We start from the raw sequence: 21,221 nt of genomic DNA, 5'->3' as shown, positions 1-21,221 counted from the left end.
TTTAAACCAGCATCTGCAGTTCTTTCTTACACATTTACAGAAGCCAATTGACCTACAGACCTGCACGTCTTTGGGGTGTTGGGAAGAAACTGGAGATCCCGGAGAAAACCCACCAGTCACGGGGAGAACGTACAAGCTCTGTACAGACAGCGCCCGTGGTCAGGATCGAACCCGGATCTCTAGCGCTGTGAGGCAGCAACTGAGGAGGGAGAGGGGAGGGGGAGAGAGGGGTGAAGGGGAGGAACATGGATGGAGAGAGAGGTGAGGTGGGTAGAGAGAGGTGGGAGGTAGAGAGAGGTGGGGGGTAGAGAGAGGCGGGGTAGAGAGGTGGTGGGAGAGAGGTGGAAGAGAGAGGGTGAGCGGGAGAGGGGAGAGAGGGGAGAGGTGAGGGGAGAGAGAATGAGGGGGTGAGAGAGGTGAGGGGGAGAGAGAGGTGTGGGGAGAGAGAGGTGAGGGGGAGAGAGAGGCGAGGGGAGAGAGAGGTGAGGGGGAGAGGTGAGGGGGAGAGAGAATGAGGGGGAGAGAGAGGTGGGAAAAGAGGTGAGGGGGGGAGAGAGGTGTGGGGAGAGAGAGGTGAGGGGGAGAGAGAGGTGAGGGGGAGAGAGAGGTGAGGGGGAGAGGGGAGTGAGGGGAGAGAGAGAATGAGGGGGAGAGAGAGGTGGGAAAAGAGGTGAGGGGGGGAGAGAGGGTTGAAGGAGAGAGAGAGGTGAGGGGAGAGAGAGGTGAGGGGGAGAGAGGTGTGGGGAGAGAGGGGGTGAGGGGGGAGAGAGGTGAAAGGGAGAGAGAGGTGTGGGGAGAGAGAGGTGTGGGGAGAGAGGTGAGGGGGAGAGAGGTGAGGGGGAGAGAGGTGAGGGGGAGAGAGGTCAGGGGGGGAGAGGTGAGGGGAGAGAGGTGAGGGGGAGAGGTGAGGGGGAGAGAGGTGAGGGGGAGAGAAGTGAGGGGGAGAGAGGTGTGGGGAGCGTTGTGGGGAGAGAGAGGTGAGGGGGAGAGAGGTGAGGGGGAGAGAGGTGAGGGGGAGAGAGGTCAGGGGGGGAGAGGTGAGGGGAGAGAGGTGAGGGGGAGAGAGGTGAGGGGGAGAGAGGTGAGGGGGAGAGAGGTGAGGGGGAGAGAGGTGTGGGGAGAGGTGAGGGGGAGAGAGGTGAGGGGGAGAGAGGTGAGGGGGAGAGAGGTGAGGGGGAGAGAGGTGAGGGGGAGAGAGGTGAGGGGGAGAGAGGTGTGGGGAGAGAGAGGTGAGGGGGAGAGAGGTGAGGGGAGAGAGGTGAGGGGAGAGAGAGGTGAGGGGGGAGAGAGGTGAGGGGGAGAGAGAGGTGTGGGGAGAGAGAGGTGTGGGGAGAGAGAGGTGTGGGGAGAGAGAGGTGTGGGGGAGAGAGAGGTGAGGGGGAGAGAGAGGTGTGGGGAGAGAGGGGGTGAGGGGGGAGAGAGAGGTGTGGGGAGAGAGAGGTGTGGGGAGAGAGAGGTGAGGGGAGAGAGAGGTGAGGGGAGAGAGAGGTGAGGGGGGGAGAGAGGTGTGGGGAGAGAGGGGGTGAGGGGGGAGAGAGGCTTGGACAGGGACCTGTGCTGCAGAGCATAGTCATGTAAACCTCCCGCACGGTTATGGTGGTGTGGCCGCTGGTATTGGGCCATTGGGCGCAGTGCTGTCTGACCACGAACAGGCTGACTAGATTATCCAGTCTCCATTCCAAATTCAGGATCAGCTTCTTCCCCGCTGCCACCAGACTACAGAAGGGTCCTCTCATAAGCTGGGGGTGTCGTCCTGATCTTCCAACCTACCTCATTGTAGCCCTTGCACTTTTTTAAATCTGCACTTCCGCTATTACTTTAATGCTGTAACCCTATATTCCAGCCTCTGGTATTTGCACTACTTGTTGTCCTTGTGTAGGGCCTGATTGTAACATGAATATAGAGAGTGATTTGACTGGACCATGTTGTCACGGTATCTCTGTACATGTGACAATAAACAATAGACAATAGACAATAGGTGCAGGAGTAGGCCATTCGGCCCTTTGAGCCAGCACTGCCATTCAATGTGATCATGGCGGATCATTCTCAATCAGTACCCCGTTCCTGCCTTCTCCCCATACCCCCTGACTCCGCTATCCTTAAGAGCTCTATCTAGCTCTCTCTTGAATGCATTCAGAGAATTGGCCTCCACTGCCCTCTGAGGCAGAGAATTCCACAGATTCACAACTCTCTGACTAAAAAAGTTTTTCCTCATCTCCATTCTAAATGGCCTACCCCTTATTCTTAAACTGTAGCCCCTGGTTCTGGACTCCCCCAACATTGGGAACATGTTTCCTGCCTCTAACGTGTCCAACCCCTTAATAATCTTATACGTTTCGATAAGATCCCCTCTCATCCTTCTAAATTCCAGTGTGTACAAGCCTAGTCGCTCCAGTCTTTCAACATATGACAGTCCCGTCATTCCGGGAATTAACCTAGTAAACCTACGCTGCATGCCCTCAATAGCAAGAATATCCTTCCTCAAATTTGGAGACCAAAACTGCACACAGTACTCCAGGTGCGGTCTCCAATACCAATATCTCGTACACTCCAAATCTTACTCCCGCTCGATCTCTCGCACTAAAACCCCATCCCACCCATTCCTTCTACGAGTCATTCTATTTTGGTGAATCTGTGGAATTCATTAACACACACGACTGTGGGGGCCCAGACACTGGTTATTTATAAAGTGGAGATTGATAGGTCCTTGATTAGTAAGGACATCAAAGGTTACGGGGAGACAGCAGGAGAATGTGGTTGAGAGGGAGAGATAGATCAGCCAAATGGCCTAATTCTGTTCCTATGGTCTTAAGGTCTTTCCCCCCCATATGCAGGTCCACCAACCCTTGGTTCCAGAGCCTTTCTGGATTGTCCGTTTTGCCAGACCAACAGAGGCCACAGCCCCTGAGAGGAGTCCAACGGTCTGCTGGGAGGGGGGGGGAGCCGAGATACCGGCCTCGGAAGTCGGCCTTGGAAGATTGACAGCCGTGGGAAGGGAGGGGGTGGAGGGGAGATTTGTGAGTTGGATTTCAAGTGTGCTCTGGTAGTCTTGTCCGGACTAAAGGAGTTGCCGGACCCACCAGTTGCCAGAAAGTCGGTGGTGGAGCTGCACTTTTATTTCCCTTCCCTTCACCTATTTTTGCTCTGTTTTAAATGTTGTTGATTTGTGGTCCCTCCAGCTCTCCTCAGAAATCTGCAGCTCCTTCTCCTGAGATGCTGCCCGACCTGCTGATAGTTTTATGCACTATGCGCCTTAGTGTTGCATTCCCTGCACCTTGTGCCTTAGTGTTGCATTCCCTGCACTTTGTGCCTTAGTGTCGCATTCCCTGTACTTTGTGCATTAGTTTTGTATTCCCTGCACCTTGTGCCTTAGTGTTGCATTCCCTGCACTTTGTGCTTTAGATTTGCATTTCCAGCGGCCCCAGCAACCTGAGAACTGCACGGTTCAACCAGTCCCCTGAATGCGGTGAGCTGCCGTGTGGAGGCAGGTTGGTTTTCTCCCTCTCCTCTCTCACCCAGAGTGTTTCTGCAGTCGCCAGCAACACCAGATGAAATGGAAACCCACACTTAAACGAGGCTCCGAGTCTTCCGTCAGTGTGACCCAGAGCAAGGATCACGGACTGACACTGAGCGAGCCCGGCCCAAAGCCCTCGGCCCGCCACGTTCTAATCTCTGCCCGCACCGGTGTGCTTACCTTTCACATCTTCGTCTTCGATGGTGGTGTTACTGCTGTCCGAAGACTCCTGTGGACAAAAGACAAGAGAGAGGCTGTCAAACTCACCATCCCTCTTCACCCGCTCACCGCCTGGGCTCTGACATCACGGCACAATGCCGAGCAAACGGAGAGGAGAGCAGCGGTCTCATACATGGCGACGTGTGAGAACTGAGAGAAACGGGGTGAGAATGAGGGAGAGACCGTGAAGATGGGCGGGAAAGAAAAAAGGGAACCCGCTTCCAAGGCTTGGACCGTGCGTTTAAAAATGAGTTATAGTTATAGACATTTGATATTAGTTAGTTATTGATATTTAATTCCTCGTCCATTAAAAACAAAAAAAAATTGATCAGCTATGAATGAAAGCCTATAAAACAGATCACTTTACTTGGAAATAGACACAAAATGTTTGAGTAACTCAGCAGGTCAGGCAGCATCTCTGGAGAGAGAAGGAATGTGTGACGTTTCGGGTCGAGACCCTTCTTCAGACTGAAGAAGGGTCTCGACCCAAAACGTCACCTGCTCCTTTTCTCTCCAGAGATGCTGCCTGACCCGCTGAGTTGCTCCAACATTCTGTGTCTATCTTCGGTGTAAACCAGCATCTGCAGTTCCTTCCCACACATTTGTCTTGTAAGGTGAATGGAGTGCAAGTGCATGCCCACACTGGCTGTGGGCCTCTGGTTTCCGGCATTGGGCCTTCACGGGAAGCCGGGGCCCGTGTTGTCTGCACATCCCACCGCTGTAAGGCTGCAGATGGAACAGTGTTGAAAGGGGGTGAGGTCCGGTATCACAGCCTGGCCAAAGGGAATGGTCACTGGTGCGCTACAGTGCTGAGTGCTATTCTCTGCTCTCGGCATCTTCCCCTTGGTTCTACCTAGTGTACTTGAGTTTGACTTGATTTGACACGTTAGCGTGGAGATGAGGAGGAATTTCTTTCGCCAGAGGGTGGTGAATCTGTGGGATTCATTGCCACAGACGGCGGTGGAGGCCAAATCGTTGGGTATTTTTAAAGCGGAGATTGCTAGGTTCTTGATTAGTAAGGGTGTCAATGGTTACAGAGAGAGGGCAAGGGAATTGGGTTGAGAATGGAAATAGATCAGCCATGATCAAAGGCGGGAGTCTACTCAATGGCCAAATAGCCTCATTCTGTTGCTTTGTGGTCTTATGTATAATATTATCTGATCCAATTGGATAGCATGCAAAACAAAGCTTTTCACTGTACGTTGATACAAATGACAATAATTAATCTAAACCTAAAGTAGCCCGAGTAACACAGTGGTCGGCAATCTTTTTCAGACCGAAACATCACCACTCCGTGTTCTCCAGAGATGCTGCCTGACCCACTGAGTTACCAGGAGCTAGGTGAGGTTTAGGTTAAGTACTCCGGCACTTTGTGGGGTTTTTTGGTAAACCAGCCTCTACAGTTCCTTGTGAATTGAACCCGGCCTCTTCCAGACTCTCTACTAATGTTGACTTTCTGATATGAGAACAGTTGCCATTAGGATATGTAGAGTATTACTGTAGCTTTAGTGAGAATAGGGATATGTTAGCAGGTTACCTGCTTCAGTTGATGGGCACTTGAGCTCTCATTGCGCTTTCTTTAATTAGGGACTGTTGTGCAAGAGTCTAAAGCTGTGGCAGACTCTCGCTGGCACTTCAGTGTATCCCCTGACTCAGGTGTGCAAGGGGTGGGCATGGAAGTGACTCACTTTCTTTGGCAGGTAGTTCACTTCATCTCCCACTATCAGGCTCAGCAAGACAGAGTGCCTCACCCTGATCATCCAGGCAACGGGACCCAAAGTAACATGGCCTAAGATGCCAACTTGAGAGGAACCTCTGCTGCAGCGAGGGGAATGAAATGGCATGAAATGCGGCACGGTGGTGCAGTGACAGGTGGTGCAGCGGTAGAGTCGTTGCCTTGCAGCACCAGAGACCCGGGTTCGATCCTGACTACGGGTGTTGTCTATTCGGAGTTTGTACGTTCTCCCCGTGACCACGTGGGTTTTCTCCGGATGCTCCGGTTTCCTCCCACACCCCAAAGACGAGCAGGTTAGTAGGTTGATTGGCATCGGCAAGTCGTGAAATCCCTAGTGTGTGTCGGGTAGCATTGGTGTGCGGGGATCGCTGGTCGGCGCGGACTCGGTGGGCCAAAGGGCCTGTTTCCACGCTGCATCTCTAAAGTCTAAAGGGCTTTCAAGCCGCTGTGATGATACCCTTGAGGCGTGAAGGTGTCTCAGATGACTGCAGTTAGGGTACGAAGGGCCCCAACCCGAAACAACACCTATCCTTGTTCTCCAGGGAGGATGCCTGACCCGCTGAGTTACTCCAGCACTTTGCTTCTTTCTTTGCATAAAACCAGCATCTGCAGTTCCTTGTTTCTATCAGTGGTTATGACCAACATATAACGAACGGGGAACTTTATTCAACAATTTAGACACAACACAACACCCGTAACCTTTTTTGCATCGTTTTTTTTAATGCCTTTGCCGGCTTTCAGTCTAGGTCACGGCGGATTTTTTTTCCTTCATCACTCGGGTTGCCAACTTCCTCGCTCCCAAATACGGGGCAAAGGGTGACGTTGCTGTCCCGCACCCCACGTGACCTCACCCACGTCCAGCGCCCACGTGCTCCACTCCACCAATGGCGGCCGCCATTGGTGGAGTGGAGCACGTGGGCGCTGGACGTGGGTGAGGTCACGTGGGGCGCGGGGGCGGTGACGTCACCCTTTGTCCCTTATTTGGGAGCGAGGAAGTTGGCAACCCTGCTAATACGGGGACAGGGGCGGTCCCGAACGGGACAAACTAATTTAGCCCAAAATACGGGACACCCCAGCTAATAACGGGACAGTCGGCAAACCCTATTCACCACCCTGCTACGAGACAGATGCGATCGGAAAACCGAAGCTCTGGTGCGATTCACAACCGCAGGGCCGAACACACCGCCACACCCGACACGTAACCGAGGGCAAACACTGACCAACCGACAGAGAGAGACAAGAAAGTGGAGACTCCCGATCACTAGAAAGGCCGACAAAAAGAACCTCCCCCTCTTCCACCTCCCACCCGGGAGGGAGCCTATCAGACGTTGACTCCACACACACACTGTGCTCAAGACCCTAGCCAGGCAAACAGGAGACACATCCCCACGACAGAAAGCAACAGAATTGGGCAAGACTACAGTACAGACAGATGGTACCTTTCTCCCATCCACGGGGTTATGGATGACAGTAGTTTGTGGCTCCTAGAGAGAGTGAAAGCAGATGTAGAGAAAAGGAAATTTTAGTGAGGGGGAAAAAAAAAGAGAGGGGTCTTGAAAACCAAAAAAAAACAGAAAGTAAAAGGCAGAAAGTCAGAAAACAAAGGTCGTAAACAGAGAGAGGATTAAAAAAATAAAAATTCTCCAAGGGAAATTATACAAAGAATGAACAGGACTGAGTTGGGAGGACTGGTAAAAAGATGGAAGGATCACAGATCATGCCTAGACTGGAAAGACTGTTACGTAGTCAGCTGCAGTATGGCGAGGCTGCTCCATCACTCTCGCTCTCTCTCTCTCTCTCTGGGTCAGCTGGGGCTGAGAGAGACCCTGACCCACACAGCCTGTAACTTTGATTTCCCTGAATGAAACCAGGTTTTAAATCAGCTTCATTGTTCACTGCTGAGAGAGGGACGAGGGAAGAGGTGAAGGGGAACTGGGGAAAGGGAGGGGGGGGTGGAAATAAGGGGTGGGGAAGAGGGGGGGGTGGAAGTAAGGGGTGGGGAAGAGGGGGGGGGTGGAAGTAAGGGGTGGGGAAGAGGGGGGGTGGAAGTAAGGGGTGGGGAAGAGGGGGGGGTGGAAGTAAGGGGTGGGGAAGAGGGGGGGGTGGAAGTAAGGGGTGGGGAAGAGGGGGGGGTGGAAGTAAGGGGTGGGGAAGAGGGGGGGGTGGAAGTAAGGGGTGGGGAAGAGGGGGGGGTGGAAGTAAGGGATGGGGAAGAGGGGGGTGGAAGTAAGGGGTGGGGAAGAGGGGGGGGTGGAAGTAAGGGGTGGGGAAGAGGGGGGGGTGGAAGTAAGGGGTGGGGAAGAGGGGGGGGTGGAAGTAAGGGATGGGGAAGAGGGGGGGTGGAAGTAAGGGGTGGGGAAGAGGGGGGGTGGAAGTAAGGGGTGGGGAAGAGGGGGGGGGTGGAAGTAAGGGGTGGGGAAGAGGGGGGGGGGTGGAGAAGGGGGGGGGGGCAAGAGAAATCACACCCATTCCAACACAATTGGAAGGAAAAAGTGTGGTTAACTGATCAAAAAACATTAACCAACACATTTGCTGTCTCTATTTGCAGTTCTATATATAACTGACTCTCTCACACGTTCAAGCAGAACTTGCTTTCAGCCACTGTCTCAAACGTCAAACGCATTTACCAATTCACACAACTTCACCAGGCTTTGTTTTACCTGCGCACATAGACAGTTCACTGCACAGGTTCATGGTGTCCAGCACTCTGCATCCAGCCCAGTCCACCGCACAGACCTGACTCCCCACCACTGACTCCATCTACACTTCACACTACCTTGGAAAAGCAGCCAACATAATCAAAGACTCGTCCCGCCCCGGTCGATCCTCCTTCTCCCTGCTCCCGCCCGGCAGAAGGTACAGAAGCTTGAAAGCGCGCACCACCAGACTCAGCAACAGCTTCTTCCCCTCTGTTATCAGGCTTCTGAATGGTCCTTCCATAAGCTTAGGGTTCTGTCCGATTCACCTCTACTTTGGACTTTGTCTGTGGAACTGATGCGCTCCAACGCTGAGAACTATATTCTGCACTCTGTATCTTCCCCTTTGCTCTCCCTATTGTACTCCAGGTTGACTTGATTATATTCATGTATCTTTTCCTTGTCTCTACCTATTTCAACTGATTGGATCGAGGTATGGTATACCTGAACTGTTTGGACAGGATGCAAAATGAAACTTTTCACTGTACCTCGCTCGGTACACGTGACCATAATAGACCTGAACCTAAACCTATGCGACTGCAACTTCTTGAGATTGGCCTGGTCAGGATGACTGAGATTGGCCTGGTCAGGATGATTTACTGAGTGTCTCTCTCTCTCTCTCTCTCTTCTCTCTCTCTCTCTTCTCTCTCTCTCTCTCTCTCTCTCTCTCTCTCTCTCTCTCTCTCTCTCTCTCTCTCTCTCTCTCTCTCTCTCTCTCTCTCTCTCTCTCTCTCTCTCTTTTTACAGTTAACACTGAAAAGACTCCAGTCAGAGAGTCTTTGTTTTCACACATTGTGTTGCTCTTTACATCCTGTGTCTTTTCACAACCGCCCAGCTAACCTCACAGTGAGAGCGGGAGACGTATGATCTAAAGAGTCCGTCTTCCCTGCATCAGAGGCCACCATAAGGTGGGATACGGGTAGGGTAGCCAAGTTCCTCACTTCCAAATACGGGACAAGGTGACGTCACCGCCCCGCACCCCACGTGACCTCACCCAGCCAGCGGCCACGTGCTCCTGCTCTACCAATGGCGGCCGCCCGGGCCGGATGGCTACACAACCTCCGTTAGGCAGCGTCTGGGCCTACACTTTCCGGGACTACAGTGGCCCCTGGGTTACAGAGTCCGAGCCTACAGTGTACAGGCCTACAGTGTCCGGGCCTACAGAGGTTGCGTAGCAACCTGCCTCCCGGCCCGGGCTGTCGCCATTGGTGGAGCGGGAGCACGTGGCCGCTGGCTGGGTGAGGTCACATGGGGCGCTGGGCGGTGATGTCACCCTTTGTCCCTTCTCTGGGAGTGAGGAAGTTGGCAACTAATTTAGCCCAAAATACGGGATGTCCTGGCTAATACGGGACAGTTGGCGACCCTAGACACAGGAGCCTACCACCGCTGGCGATGTTACAACCAGCCCCTGCCTCTCCACACCGATTCGTAACGCCGTGAAATGGGCTAGATTAATTTTTAATCTGTCTTTCATCATGAAAAAAGAGCTTCCTCCCTGACGAGGACTGTCGCTGAACGCCTCTTGCCACGCGACGTTTCATTCACACACAGCGGGACCACTTCACAGGCACTTGCAAAGGGAAAAGCCGGGACAAGAGACAACAAGGCACACGGAAACAAGGAGGTACTGGTGAAACATGGCTTCAAGCTGGTCCTCCAGAGTCAGGGGCCGACTCACACTGGCACTCTGTGGCTGTTTCAATTGAGAAAGGTGGTCAGAGCCATCATTGCAAAAAAGAGGTCGTTGAGGCTGGGACTATCCCATCGTTTAAGAAACAGTTGGACAGGTACATGGATAGGACAGGTTTGGAGGGTTATGGACCAAGTGCAGGCAAGTGGGACTAGGGTAGCTGGGACATTGTTGACCGGTGTGGGCGAGTTGGGCCGAAAGGCCTGTTTCCACACAGTATCACCCTATGACTCTGTTTGTCACTACTGCAGAAGGAGCAGTAGGGAAGGAATGGCATTGGCTAGGTGAAGTGTTATGTGCTGCTCTGCAGGAGTTGTTGATTGAATGGGAGCTATTTTAATTTAGTTTAGTTCAGAGATACAGCGCGGAAACAGGCCCTTCGGCCCATCGAGTCCGCGCCGACCAGCGATCCCCACACATTAACACTATTCTACACACACTAAGGACAATTTTACATTATACCAAGCCAATTAACCTACAAACCTGTACATCTTTGGAGTGTGGGAGGAAACCGAATATCCCAGAGAAAACCAATGCAGGGAGAACGTACAAACTCCGTACAGACAGCACCCGTAGTCGGGATCGAACCCGGGTCTCTGGCGCTGTAAGCGCTGTAAGGCAGCAACTCTACCGCTGTGCCGCCCTGTCGTGGTGGGGGAGCCTATTTGTCAGGGTGGAGGTAGAACCTCTCCCTAGGACAACTTTAAGGCTGGTCCAAGGCCTGGACAGAGTGGATGTGGAGAGGATGTTTCCACCAGTGGGAGAGTCTAGGACCAGAGGTCAAAGCCTCAGAATTAAAGGACATTCCTTTAGGAAGATGAGGAGGAATTTCTTTAGCCAGAGGGAGGTTTATCTGTGGAATTCATTGCCACAGCCGTCAATGGATATTGTTAAGGCAAAGATTGATAGATTCTTGATTAGTACGGGTGTCAGGGATTATGGGGAGAAGGCAGGAGAACGGGGTTAGGAGGGAGAGATAGATCAGCAATGATTAAATGATGGAGTAGACTTGATGGGCCGAATGGCCTAATTCCGCTCCGGTCATTTATGAATTTTCTAAACTTTGAACAGAAGGCCCTCCTCATTGGAGGACCTGTGATGCCAGATCCAGCCGTGGTTCACCAGTACCAGTGAGATAAGAAGGTATAAGAAGAAGAGAGGCAATACCAGTGCAGGGCAGGGATTGTTTCCTTTGGGACTGGTTACTACGTTGTTTTTGGTGCTGTTTGTCTGAGGCTGTGCAGAAAACAACAGAGGGTTTAGATTTACTTCATGCCCGGCCTCTGTCGCTGGCCCCGACAAGGGACAGAGATCCGGCTGAGCCCAGAGACGTTGAACTGTCTGCGCTGCCCAGCTCGCTCCACGTGGCTGGGAGATCCACCAATGCCAGCCCTGGTTACATGGACAGCGGGGAGATCCACCAATGCCAGCCCTGGTTACATGGACAGCGGGGAGATCCACCGATGCCAGCCCTGGATACATGGATGGCTGGGATATTCCAACCAATGCCAGCCCTCGTTACAGAGACAGCAGGGAGATCCACCAATGCCAGCCCTGGTTACATGGACGGCTGGGATATTCCAACCAATGCCAGCCCTGGTTACATGGACAGCGGGGGAGATCCACCAATGCCAGCCCTGGATACATGGATGGCTGGGATATTCCAACCAATGCCAGTCCTGGTTACATGAACAGCTGGGAGATCCACCAATGCCAGCCCTGGATACATGGACAGCCGGGAGATCCACCAATGCCAGCGCTGGTTACATGGACGGCTGGGATATTCCAACCAATGCCAGCCCTGGATACATGAACGGCTGGGATATTCCAACCAATGCCAGCCCTGGTTACATGGACGGCTGCAATACTAGGCTTGCCATACAAGACCTGGTACTTGTGAGGTGGGGCACATGTGCAAGTTCTGTGGGAAGAGTCACAATTTCCACTGAGAAGGGATCCAATGATTGAATTATATCCTCCTGAAAGAGAATTTGAAGAATTTGTGGTTAAATTGGACGGTGTTATAGTGGGACATGCCTCGCCACAGAGTGCAAGGTGTTGGCCACGATGGGCCGAAGGGCATGTTCCTGCGCTGTACCGTTGGAAAGGGTACTGAGAAGACTTACGAGGATGTTGCCAGGACTAGAGGGTCTGAGCTATAGGGAATGGTTGAGTAGGCTGGGACTGTTCCTTGGAGCCCAGAAGGATGAGGGGTGACCTTACAGAGTGGTGTAAAATCATGAGAGGAATGGATCGGGTTTAAGATAAAGGGAAAAAGATTTAATGGGAATCTGAGGGGTAATGTTTTCACACAAAGGGTGGTGGGGGTATGGAACAAGTTGCCAGAGGAGGTAGTTGAGGCAGGGACTATCCCAATGTTTAAGAAACAGTACATGGGCAGGTGGGACTAGTGTAGCTGGGACACGTTGGCTGGTGTGGGCACGTTGGGCCGAAGGGCCTGTCTCCATGCTGGATCACTCTATGGCCCTATCACTGTTATACAGCAGGCTGCTCAGCGCTTAGAGAGCACCCACCCAGAGCAGCAGGGCAGACAGTTCAATCCCTCTAGAAAAGCAGAAGAAAGAATTACAAGCATCAAAGCCAGCAACACCATTTCCACTCCCTCCACCCCCCACCCCCCCCCCCCCCCACCCCAACCCCACTCTCCCCAACCTCATGGAGATGCCCAGTTGCTGTGACCAGTGCATCCCAATCAACACACTGCAAATTTATAGAAGCATCCAGCGCTCTCTCTCTCTCAGATGATATTCCATGAACTCTAAGGGAACGCTTGTCCTTCTCGAAACAATGAGATGTTAATATACAATATTATAATCTCGATCGGGCACAACAAAAACCGAAGATCACCCAAAAGATCTTAGAAATAAGAAATATTTTTAAAATGGTGAATTCTTTGTTGCTTTGATTCGTCATTCGCAGATGTGTTCACATGGTCCCTGTCGACCCGACCCCTGGTCACGTATGTTTGTGTCTGAAGAAGGGTCTCGACCTGAAACGTCACCCATTCCTTCTCTCCAGAGATGCAGCCTGTCCCGCTGAGTTACTCCAGCTTTTTGTGTCTATTCTCAGCTTTCATCCCCCCCCCCCCCCCCCCACTACAATCAGTCTGAATCAGTTATTCCCTTATCATGTATCTATACACAGTAACGGCTCGATTGTAATCGTGTATTGTCTTTCCGCTGACTGGATAGCACGCAGCGAAAGCTTTTCACTGTACCTCGGTACAGGTGACAATAAACTCAACTCAACTGAACTGAAAAAGGGTCCCGAGCCACAACGTCACCTATCCATGTTCTCCAGAGATGTAGCCTGACCCCGCGGAGTTACTCCAGCACTTTGTGTCCTTTTGTGGATCCTTAACCAGCATCTGCAGTTCCTTGTTTCTACTCGTTTGGTTAAGTCATATCATTCAATCATTGGATCCCTTCTCAGCAGATGTCTGGTGAAGGACTGGAGGTGAATATTCAACGTTCACACCACTGTGTTATTCAGATTCAACCTAAAGCTGGCTGCTAGCAGGGTGGACTGAGATAGTTACCTGTCGTACATAAGATGGGCTTAACACTATTGGCCTTCCCTTCTCAGCACGAGTACCTAGTGAACCCACGGTGTTTAATATCATATCATATCATATCATCATATCATATATATACAGCCGGAAACAGGCCTTTTCGGCCCTCCGAGTCCGTGCCGCCCAGCGATCCCCGTACATTAACACTATCCTACACCCACTAGGGACAATTTTTACATTTACCCAGCCAATTAACCTACATACCTGTACGTCTGCTTCATTCAGACTTGGACCCTGGCTCTATTGTCCTCAGGTCCTCACCCTGGCGTTTTTGGCACCTATGGGTGCGCTGGGTGAAGGTAGAGGGGGGTAGAGGGGGGTATCGGCGTAAGAAAGCCCACCCTAGATTGCCCATCTCCGTGCCCATCTCCAACTGGCTTCCAGGCAGATCCAAATAGCATCCAGGTATGAAAGGCACAGCGTACAAAATCACGAGAGGAATAGATCAGGTAAAAACACAGAGGCTCTTGCCCAGAGGAGGGGAATCGAGAACCAGACATACGTTTAAGGTGAGGGGGGGACAGATTTAATAGGAACATGAGGGGCACATTTTTACACAGAGGGCAGTGGGCACAGGGAACTAGCTGCCGGAAATGTTTGTTGAGGCAGGTAGTAGCGCAACGTTTAAGAAACAGTCAGACAGGTACATGGATAGGACAGGTTTAGAGGGATATGGGCCAGGTGGGACTGGTGAAGATGGGACATGGTGGACAGTGTGGGTAAGTTGGGTCGAAGGGCTTGTTTCCTCGCTGTGTCATGCTCTGACTCTATGAATTTATGTGTCGGCTTCAGCTTCTCTTGTTGGGAACTGCTCACAGGTTTTGTAAAGCACTCGATTAAAACATCACTGGTTGGATTTGACACTCTATATTGGGCTTGTCTTCAACAACATCGCCAAGAAAATCTGGGGTAACCTGTCCAGTCTACAGTTGTCAGGTAGATAGCACTCAGTGCACTCCCTAGAACAAACCCAGTCTGCCCGGTACAACATGGTCGAGAGGGAAAGATAGATCAGTCACCATTGAATGGTGTGGTTCACTTGATGGGTTGAATGTAGGGTTGCCAACTTCCTCACTCCCAAATAAGGGACAAGGGGTGACGTCACCGCCCCGCGCCCCACGTGACCTCACCCAGCCAGCGGCCGCGTGCTCCCGCTCAATCAATGACGGCCGCCCGGGCCTACATTGTCCATTAGGCGGCGCCCGGGCCTACACTGTCCGGGACTACAGCGGCCCCCAGGCTACAGTGTCTGGGGCTACACTGTCCGGGACTACAGTGTCCAGGCATAGTGTCCGGGCCTACACTGTCCGGGACTACAGCGGCCTGGGGCTACAGTGTCTGGGCCTACAGTGTCCAGGCATACAGTGTCCGGGCCTACACTGTCCGGGACTACAGCGGCCCCTGGGCTACAGTGTCTGGGCCTACAGTATCCAGGCATACAGTGTCCGGGCCTACACTGTCCGGGACTACAGCGGCCCCCGGGCTACAGTGTCTGGGCCTACAGTATCCAGGCATACAGTGTCCGGGCCTACATCGCCGTTCGGGCCTAATACGGGACAAGGGCGGTCCCGTACGGGACAAATCAATTTAGCCCAAAATATGGGCTGTCCCGGCTAATACGGGACAGTTGGCAACGCTAGCTGAATGGCCCAATTCTGCTCCTATGCAAGAAAGCCTGCGGTAACCTGTCCAGTCTACAGTTGCCTGATAGACAACATTTAGTGCACTCCCTAGAACAAACCCAGTCTGCCCAGTACAACATGGATGAGGAGGAAGGACAGATCAGCCATGATTGAATGGCAGAGTAGACTTGATGGGCCGAATGGCCCAATTCTGCTCCTATCACGCATGCACTTACAAACGTCCTTCATTACAACATAGGAAAATGCACACAATGTCAAACTGATTTGTCAGTAGAAACGTGTCCACAGACCTGCCTGCCCAATAATATAACTCCCCAAAAAGTCTCCACTCAAATTTTACCTCCAGTTGTTTGCCAGGCAGAATCCCAACTGAAACGTAGGAAATAAAAGGAAGCGTCGTTGACTTCATTGAGGTGTACAAGAATATAGGGGGGCATGGATGAAGTGAACTCTCACAGTCTTTACTCCGAGCTAGAGGATTCTAAAAGTAGAGGGCACAGTGCTTCAGGTGAGAGGTTGAAGAGGAGCTCGAGGGTGTGGAGGAGGAAGGGGGAGCCACCCAGACTGACCACTTCAGACCAGGCGTCTGTGAAGAACTGGGCCAGAGGTAACGCCGTTACACTGAGTCCCTGTCCGCACATAGGCCCAGACTTGAGCTCTCGCCGCCACAGAGCCACTTCATTGCAATGTCGGCACACAAGTAGGCACTCTCAGAAGACACACAAAGTCAGATACTCACCCACGTGCCGCCCCTCGGCGCCAGCCTTCCACACACCTCTCCCGTCCTCCTAAGCACTGCTTTCCCGGTGGCTGCAGCGGGTGGGAGGCTGTGGACACTCAGGGGAGACGGCTTCAACCAGGGTGGAGGGGCGGGGATGGGAGGAAGGATTGGCGGCACCGCGAGGGCCGTGGCAGTCCTGGCGAGGTGTCGGGCACCGGACTGCCGGCAGCCCGTTTGCACACAGCGATCCGTGCCGCAGTGCCAGTGGACCGAGGCGTCAGGTCAAGGCAAGAGCCAGATATCAGGAGGAGCGTTGGCAGGTGTGCAGTGGGAACACTGCCTCCTGATCAGGACGGGCACTGCCAGAGCTCCGGGCACCATTGGCCCTGGTGTCTCCACAAACTCCTTACGCAGAATCTGGACAGATCCTAACTTGGCCACCACATTTAGGTTGTGCACTGTGCCCGCTGCCTTCAGGTGCACCTCCAAATCATTGACCCCCCATCTACACTTCACGCTGCCTCAAAACCAGCCAACATAACCAAACACTTGCCCCACCCCGGCCATTCCTCCTTCTCCCGTCTGGCAGAAGGTACTGAAGCTTGAAAGCGCGCACCACCAGACTCAGGGGCAGCTTCTTCCCCTCTGTTATCAGGTTTCTGAACGGTCCTTCCATAAGCTAGGGCACTGTCCGATTCACCTCTACCCCATTACGGACATTAAACTTTGTCTGTGGAACTGGTGTGCTACAATGCTGAGAACTATATTCTGCACTTTGTACCTTCCCCTTTGCTCTACCTACTGTACATGCGTTTGGCTTTATTGTGTTTAGGTGCAGTAATATCTTATCTGTTTGGATCGCATGCAGAACAAAGCTTTTCACTGACAAGGCAAAACCTAAACGTAAGCTGTCCATACCCTCTGCTGCACAGCGGGCACACAAATGCCCCTCATGTACACCGGCATCTGCCCAGTGTCTCTGTGTGTTACACGGTGTGTGCCCGGGGGTGGCACGGTGGTGAGATCGAGCCTCTGTATGCATCGTTTCTGCCCACGTTGGCAGATGTGGGGAAAGCACAGGGGGTGGGTGGGGGGGCTGTGCCAGGGTGGGGCAACAGGAGTGGCACTAGTAGCCCAGTCCCTCTGCAAGTCCTGAGGGTGGGTAGCAGGGCAGACTGTGGTCCAGGGGGGACCGCCGTGAGGGTGGGGAGGGGGAACAAAGGAGGACCCGGCGTGGGATACTTTGTAACTTTGTCAGCGCCCTTCATGTGGCGACTCTTTGCATACCTTGGGTTTGCAAAACAACGAATATCACCGTGACTTGTCATATGTGACAATAAAGTATTAACTCATTCATTCATTCATTCATTCATTCAGTGGGGTTAGGATGTGGAAGCCCACGTTTACAATGGATGCAACGCCAACTATGGCCACTGCCTCAGTTACTCACTGTACAGTACGTCTCTATTCCTTTGTCACTGCTGTCATTGAACATTGAACAGTGTCTGAAGAAGGGTCTCGACCCCGAAACGTCACCTATTCATTTCCTCCAGAGATGCTGCCTGTCCCGCTGAGTTACTCCTGCATTTTGTGTCTATCTTCGGTGTAAACTATCATCTGTACAATCCAGTACAAAATCCAGTACAAAATCCTCCTCATAACATACAAAGCCCTCCATAACCTGGCCCCATCCTACCTGACCGACCTCCTCCACAGGCACACTCCCACCTGCACCCTCCGCTCTGCCGCTGCCAATCTCCTATCCCCCCACATCCGGACCAAACTCAGATCCTGGGGGGACAGGGCTTTCTCCATCGCTGCTCCCACCCTATGGAACTCACTACCCCAAACCGTTAGAGACTCCCCCACACTCACCACATTCAAAACATCGCTGAAGTCTCACCTGTTCAGTACTGCCTTCAACCACTGAAGGTCACCTCACCTTCTGTCTCCTTTCTCTGTTCATTTATTTATTTACTTATTTATCTATTTATTAATTTCCCTATGTTCTCAAAATCTCTGTAAAGCGTCTTTGAGTATATGAAAAGCGCTATATAAATAAAATGCATTATTATTATTATTATTATCTGCCCTTCCTTCCTACACATAGAACAGTACAGCACAGGAACCGGCCCTTCGACCCACAATGTCTGTGCCAAACAGGATGCCAACTCTTATCTGCCTGCGCATAATCCCTTATCCCTCCAGACTGAAGGAGGGTCTCGACCCAAAATGTCACCTATTCCTTTTCTCCAGAGAAGCTGTCTGACCCACTGAGTTACTCCAGCTTTTTGTGTATGTCTTTGGTTTAAACCAGCATCTGTAATTGCTTCCTATACATCCATATATCCCTCTATTCTCCGCCTATCCATAAGCCTATCCAAATGTCTCTAGAATTTCATGATCAAGAGTCAAGAGTGTTTTATTGTCATATGTCCCAAAAAAGAACAATGAAATTCTTACTTGGCAGCAGCACAACACATGCTCTGTACCCACCATAATATCTGCCTCCACCATCACCCCTGGCCGTGTGTTCCACCCTCTATGTGGACTTCAAGATTCAAGATTCAATTCATTGTCACATGTACCAATTAAGGTACTGTGAAATTTGAGTCCTTCTGCAGTTGTACGGGGCCCTAGTGAGACCGCACCTGGAGTACTGTGTGCAGTTTTGGTCTCCAAATTTGAGGAAGGATATTCTTGCTATTGAGGGCGTGCAGCGTAGGTTTACTAGGTTAATTCCCGGAATGGCGGGACTGTCCTATGTTGAAAGACTGGAGCGGCTAGGCTTGTATACACTGGAATTTAGAAGGATGAGAGGAGATCTTATCGAAACGTATAAGATTATTAAGGGGTTGGACACGTTAGAGGCAGGAAACGTGTTCCCAATGTTGGGGGAGTCCAGAACCAGGGGCCACAGTTTACGAGTAAGAGGTAGGACATTTAGAACTGAGATAAGGAAAAACTTTTTCAGTCAGAGAGTTGTGAATCTGTGGAATTCTCTGCCTCAGAAGGCAGTGGAGGCCAATTCTCTGAATGCATTCAAGAGAGAGCTAGATAGAGCTCTTAAGGATAGCGGAGTCAGGGGGAATGGGGAGAAGGCAGGAACGGGGTACTGATTGAGAATGATCAGCCATGATCATATTGAATGGCGGTGCTGGCTCGATGGGCCGAATGACCTACTCCTGCACCTATTGTCTATTGAGTTACCATATAGCCATACTAAGTAAAAAGCAACAAGACACCCAGCCACATAAACTTGCCCGCACATCTCCTTTAAACCTTGCCCCTCTCGCCCTCAATCTATGCCCTCGAGTATATTATATTTCCATCCCGGGAGAAAGGTTCTGACTGTCTGCCTTCTCGATGCCTCTCATAATTTCAGCAGGTCTTCCCTCAACCTCCAGCAATCCAGAGAAAACAATCCAAGTCTGTCCAACCTCACGCTGCAGATAATACCTCTTAATTCAAGCATCTTTCTGGTAAACCTCCTCTGCATCCTTTCCGAAGCCTCTGTATCCGTACTGTAATGGGGGTGACCTGAACTGCACGCAATACTCCATGTGCGGCCTCAACAAAGTGCTAGAAAGCTGCAACAACATCGTGGCCATACTTACGGTTGCCAACTCTCTCACTCCCAAATAAGGGACAAAGGGTGACGTCACCGCCCCGTGCCCCACGTGACCTCACCCAGCCAGCGGCCACATGCTCCCGCTCCACCAATGAGATCACGTGGGGCGCGGGGCGGTGACGTCACCTTGTCCCATATTTGGGAGTGAGGAAGTTGGCAACCGCTAGCAGCAGGCCTACCCTCACCCCACAGGATGGCTACACGGTGCGTACTCAGTGCCAGTCTGTCGGGCATGACCAGCTGTTGGTAGCAGGGGGTACCCGGGTTGGGGCAATGGCAGAAGCAGCCTTTGCCCAGCGCTGGGTGGTATCCAAAGTAGAATCTACAAGTCAGAATAAAAGGCTGTTACTTTAAAAAGATGAGAAAAGAAATTCTTCAGCCAGAGGGTGGTGAATCTGTGGAGGAGGGAACTGCAGATGCTGGTTTACACCGAAGATAGGCACAAAAAGCTGGAGTAACTCAGCAGGACAGGCAGCATCTCTGGAGAGAAAAGGAGCAGGTGACGTTTTGGGTCGAGACGTCTGAAGAAAGGGTCTCGACCCGAAACGTCACCCATTCCTTCTCTCCAGAGATGCTGCCTGACCCGCTGAGTCACTAGCATTTTGTGTCTATCTTTGGTGAATCTGTGGGATTCATTGTCACAGACGGCTGTGGGGGCCAAGTCCAGGGGTATTTTTGAAGCGGAGATTATTTCTTGATTAGTAAGGCCATCAAAGGTCACAAGGAGAGGGCAGGAGAATGGACAATAGACAACAGACAATAGGTGCAGGAGGAGGCCATTCGGCCCTTCGAGCCAGCACCACCATTCAATGTGATCATGGCCGATCATTCTCAATCAGTACCCCGTTCCTGCCTTCTCCCCATACCCCCTGACTCCGCTATCCTTAAGAGCTCTATCTAGCTCTCGTTTGAATGCATTCAGAGAATTGGCCTCCACTGCCCTCTGAGGCAGAGAATTCCACAGATTCACAACTCTCTGACTGAAAACGTTTTTCCTCATCTCAGTTCTAAATGGCCGACCCCTTATTCTTAAACTGTGACCCCTTGTTCTGGACTCCCCCAACATTGGGAACATGTTTCCTGCCTCTAACGTGTCCGACCCCTTAATAATCTAATACGCTGAATGGGGCTGAGAAGGAAAGTTAGATGGCATTATTGAATTATTATTGAATTATTGAAGATCAGTCTGAAGAAGGGTCTCGACCCGAAACGTCACTCATTCCTTCTATCCGGAGATGCTGCCTGCATTTACTCCAGCATTTTGTGTCTACCTGTCATTATTGAATGATGGAGTACACTTGTTGGGCTGAATGGCCTCATTCTGCTCCTGGAACCGATGAACAAGTGCTGCAGATGCAACACTATCACAGCCACCCTCTACTGAACAGGGAGCATCACTCACACACTGTTGGGGGCAGGTCCCACACACAGTCTGACTCACACATCAAGTGTGTGCTCTGGCCTCAGCCTCACACTCAGTGACATGGTCCAGCTACCTCCATCAGCCCACTGCCCCACCCATGTGCCTGCCACTGCTGCAGACTCGAACTGCTCTAAACGTTGTCCCTCATCCTCTCTCTTACAGTCATGGAGTCATGCAGCGCGGAATCTGGCCCTTCAGCCCAACTTGTCCATGCCGACCAATGTGTCCCACCTACCTGCGTTTGCCCCATATCTCTCCAAACCTTTCCTATCTAAACCTGCACCTGTACAAATGTCTTTTAAATGCTGTTATAGTACTTGCCTCAACTACCTCATCTGGCAGCTCATTCCATACACC

At 51.8% G+C, this 21,221-nt stretch overlaps 1 protein-coding gene across 42 annotated transcripts in view; it reads right to left on the bottom strand.

The window, feature by feature from the left end:
* LOC144610450 (calcium/calmodulin-dependent protein kinase type II subunit beta) overlaps positions 1 to 21,221 on the bottom strand; it is a 210,540-nt gene that overhangs the window by 54,602 nt on the left and 134,717 nt on the right. For 16 of the 42 annotated variants that reach the window (XM_078429161.1, XM_078429164.1, XM_078429167.1 and 13 more), the window contains 3 exons: positions 11,022 to 11,090; positions 6,908 to 6,952; positions 3,695 to 3,743 (listed from right to left, as the gene is read on the bottom strand). In XM_078429161.1, the coding sequence (XP_078285287.1) occupies positions 3,695 to 3,743; positions 6,908 to 6,952; positions 11,022 to 11,090 (163 nt within the window). The remainder of the gene's footprint in view (positions 1 to 3,694; positions 3,744 to 6,907; positions 6,953 to 11,021; positions 11,091 to 21,221) is intronic. The other 26 variants (XM_078429168.1, XM_078429174.1, XM_078429175.1 and 23 more) reach the window with 2 other exon arrangements.

Source organism: Rhinoraja longicauda, chromosome 36 (assembly GCF_053455715.1).
Source record: "Rhinoraja longicauda isolate Sanriku21f chromosome 36, sRhiLon1.1, whole genome shotgun sequence".
NCBI classification, from domain to species: domain Eukaryota; kingdom Metazoa; phylum Chordata; class Chondrichthyes; order Rajiformes; family Arhynchobatidae; genus Rhinoraja; species Rhinoraja longicauda.
The sequence above is the reverse complement of the archived record's forward strand: the minus strand, read 5'-3'. Positions and strand labels throughout refer to the sequence as shown.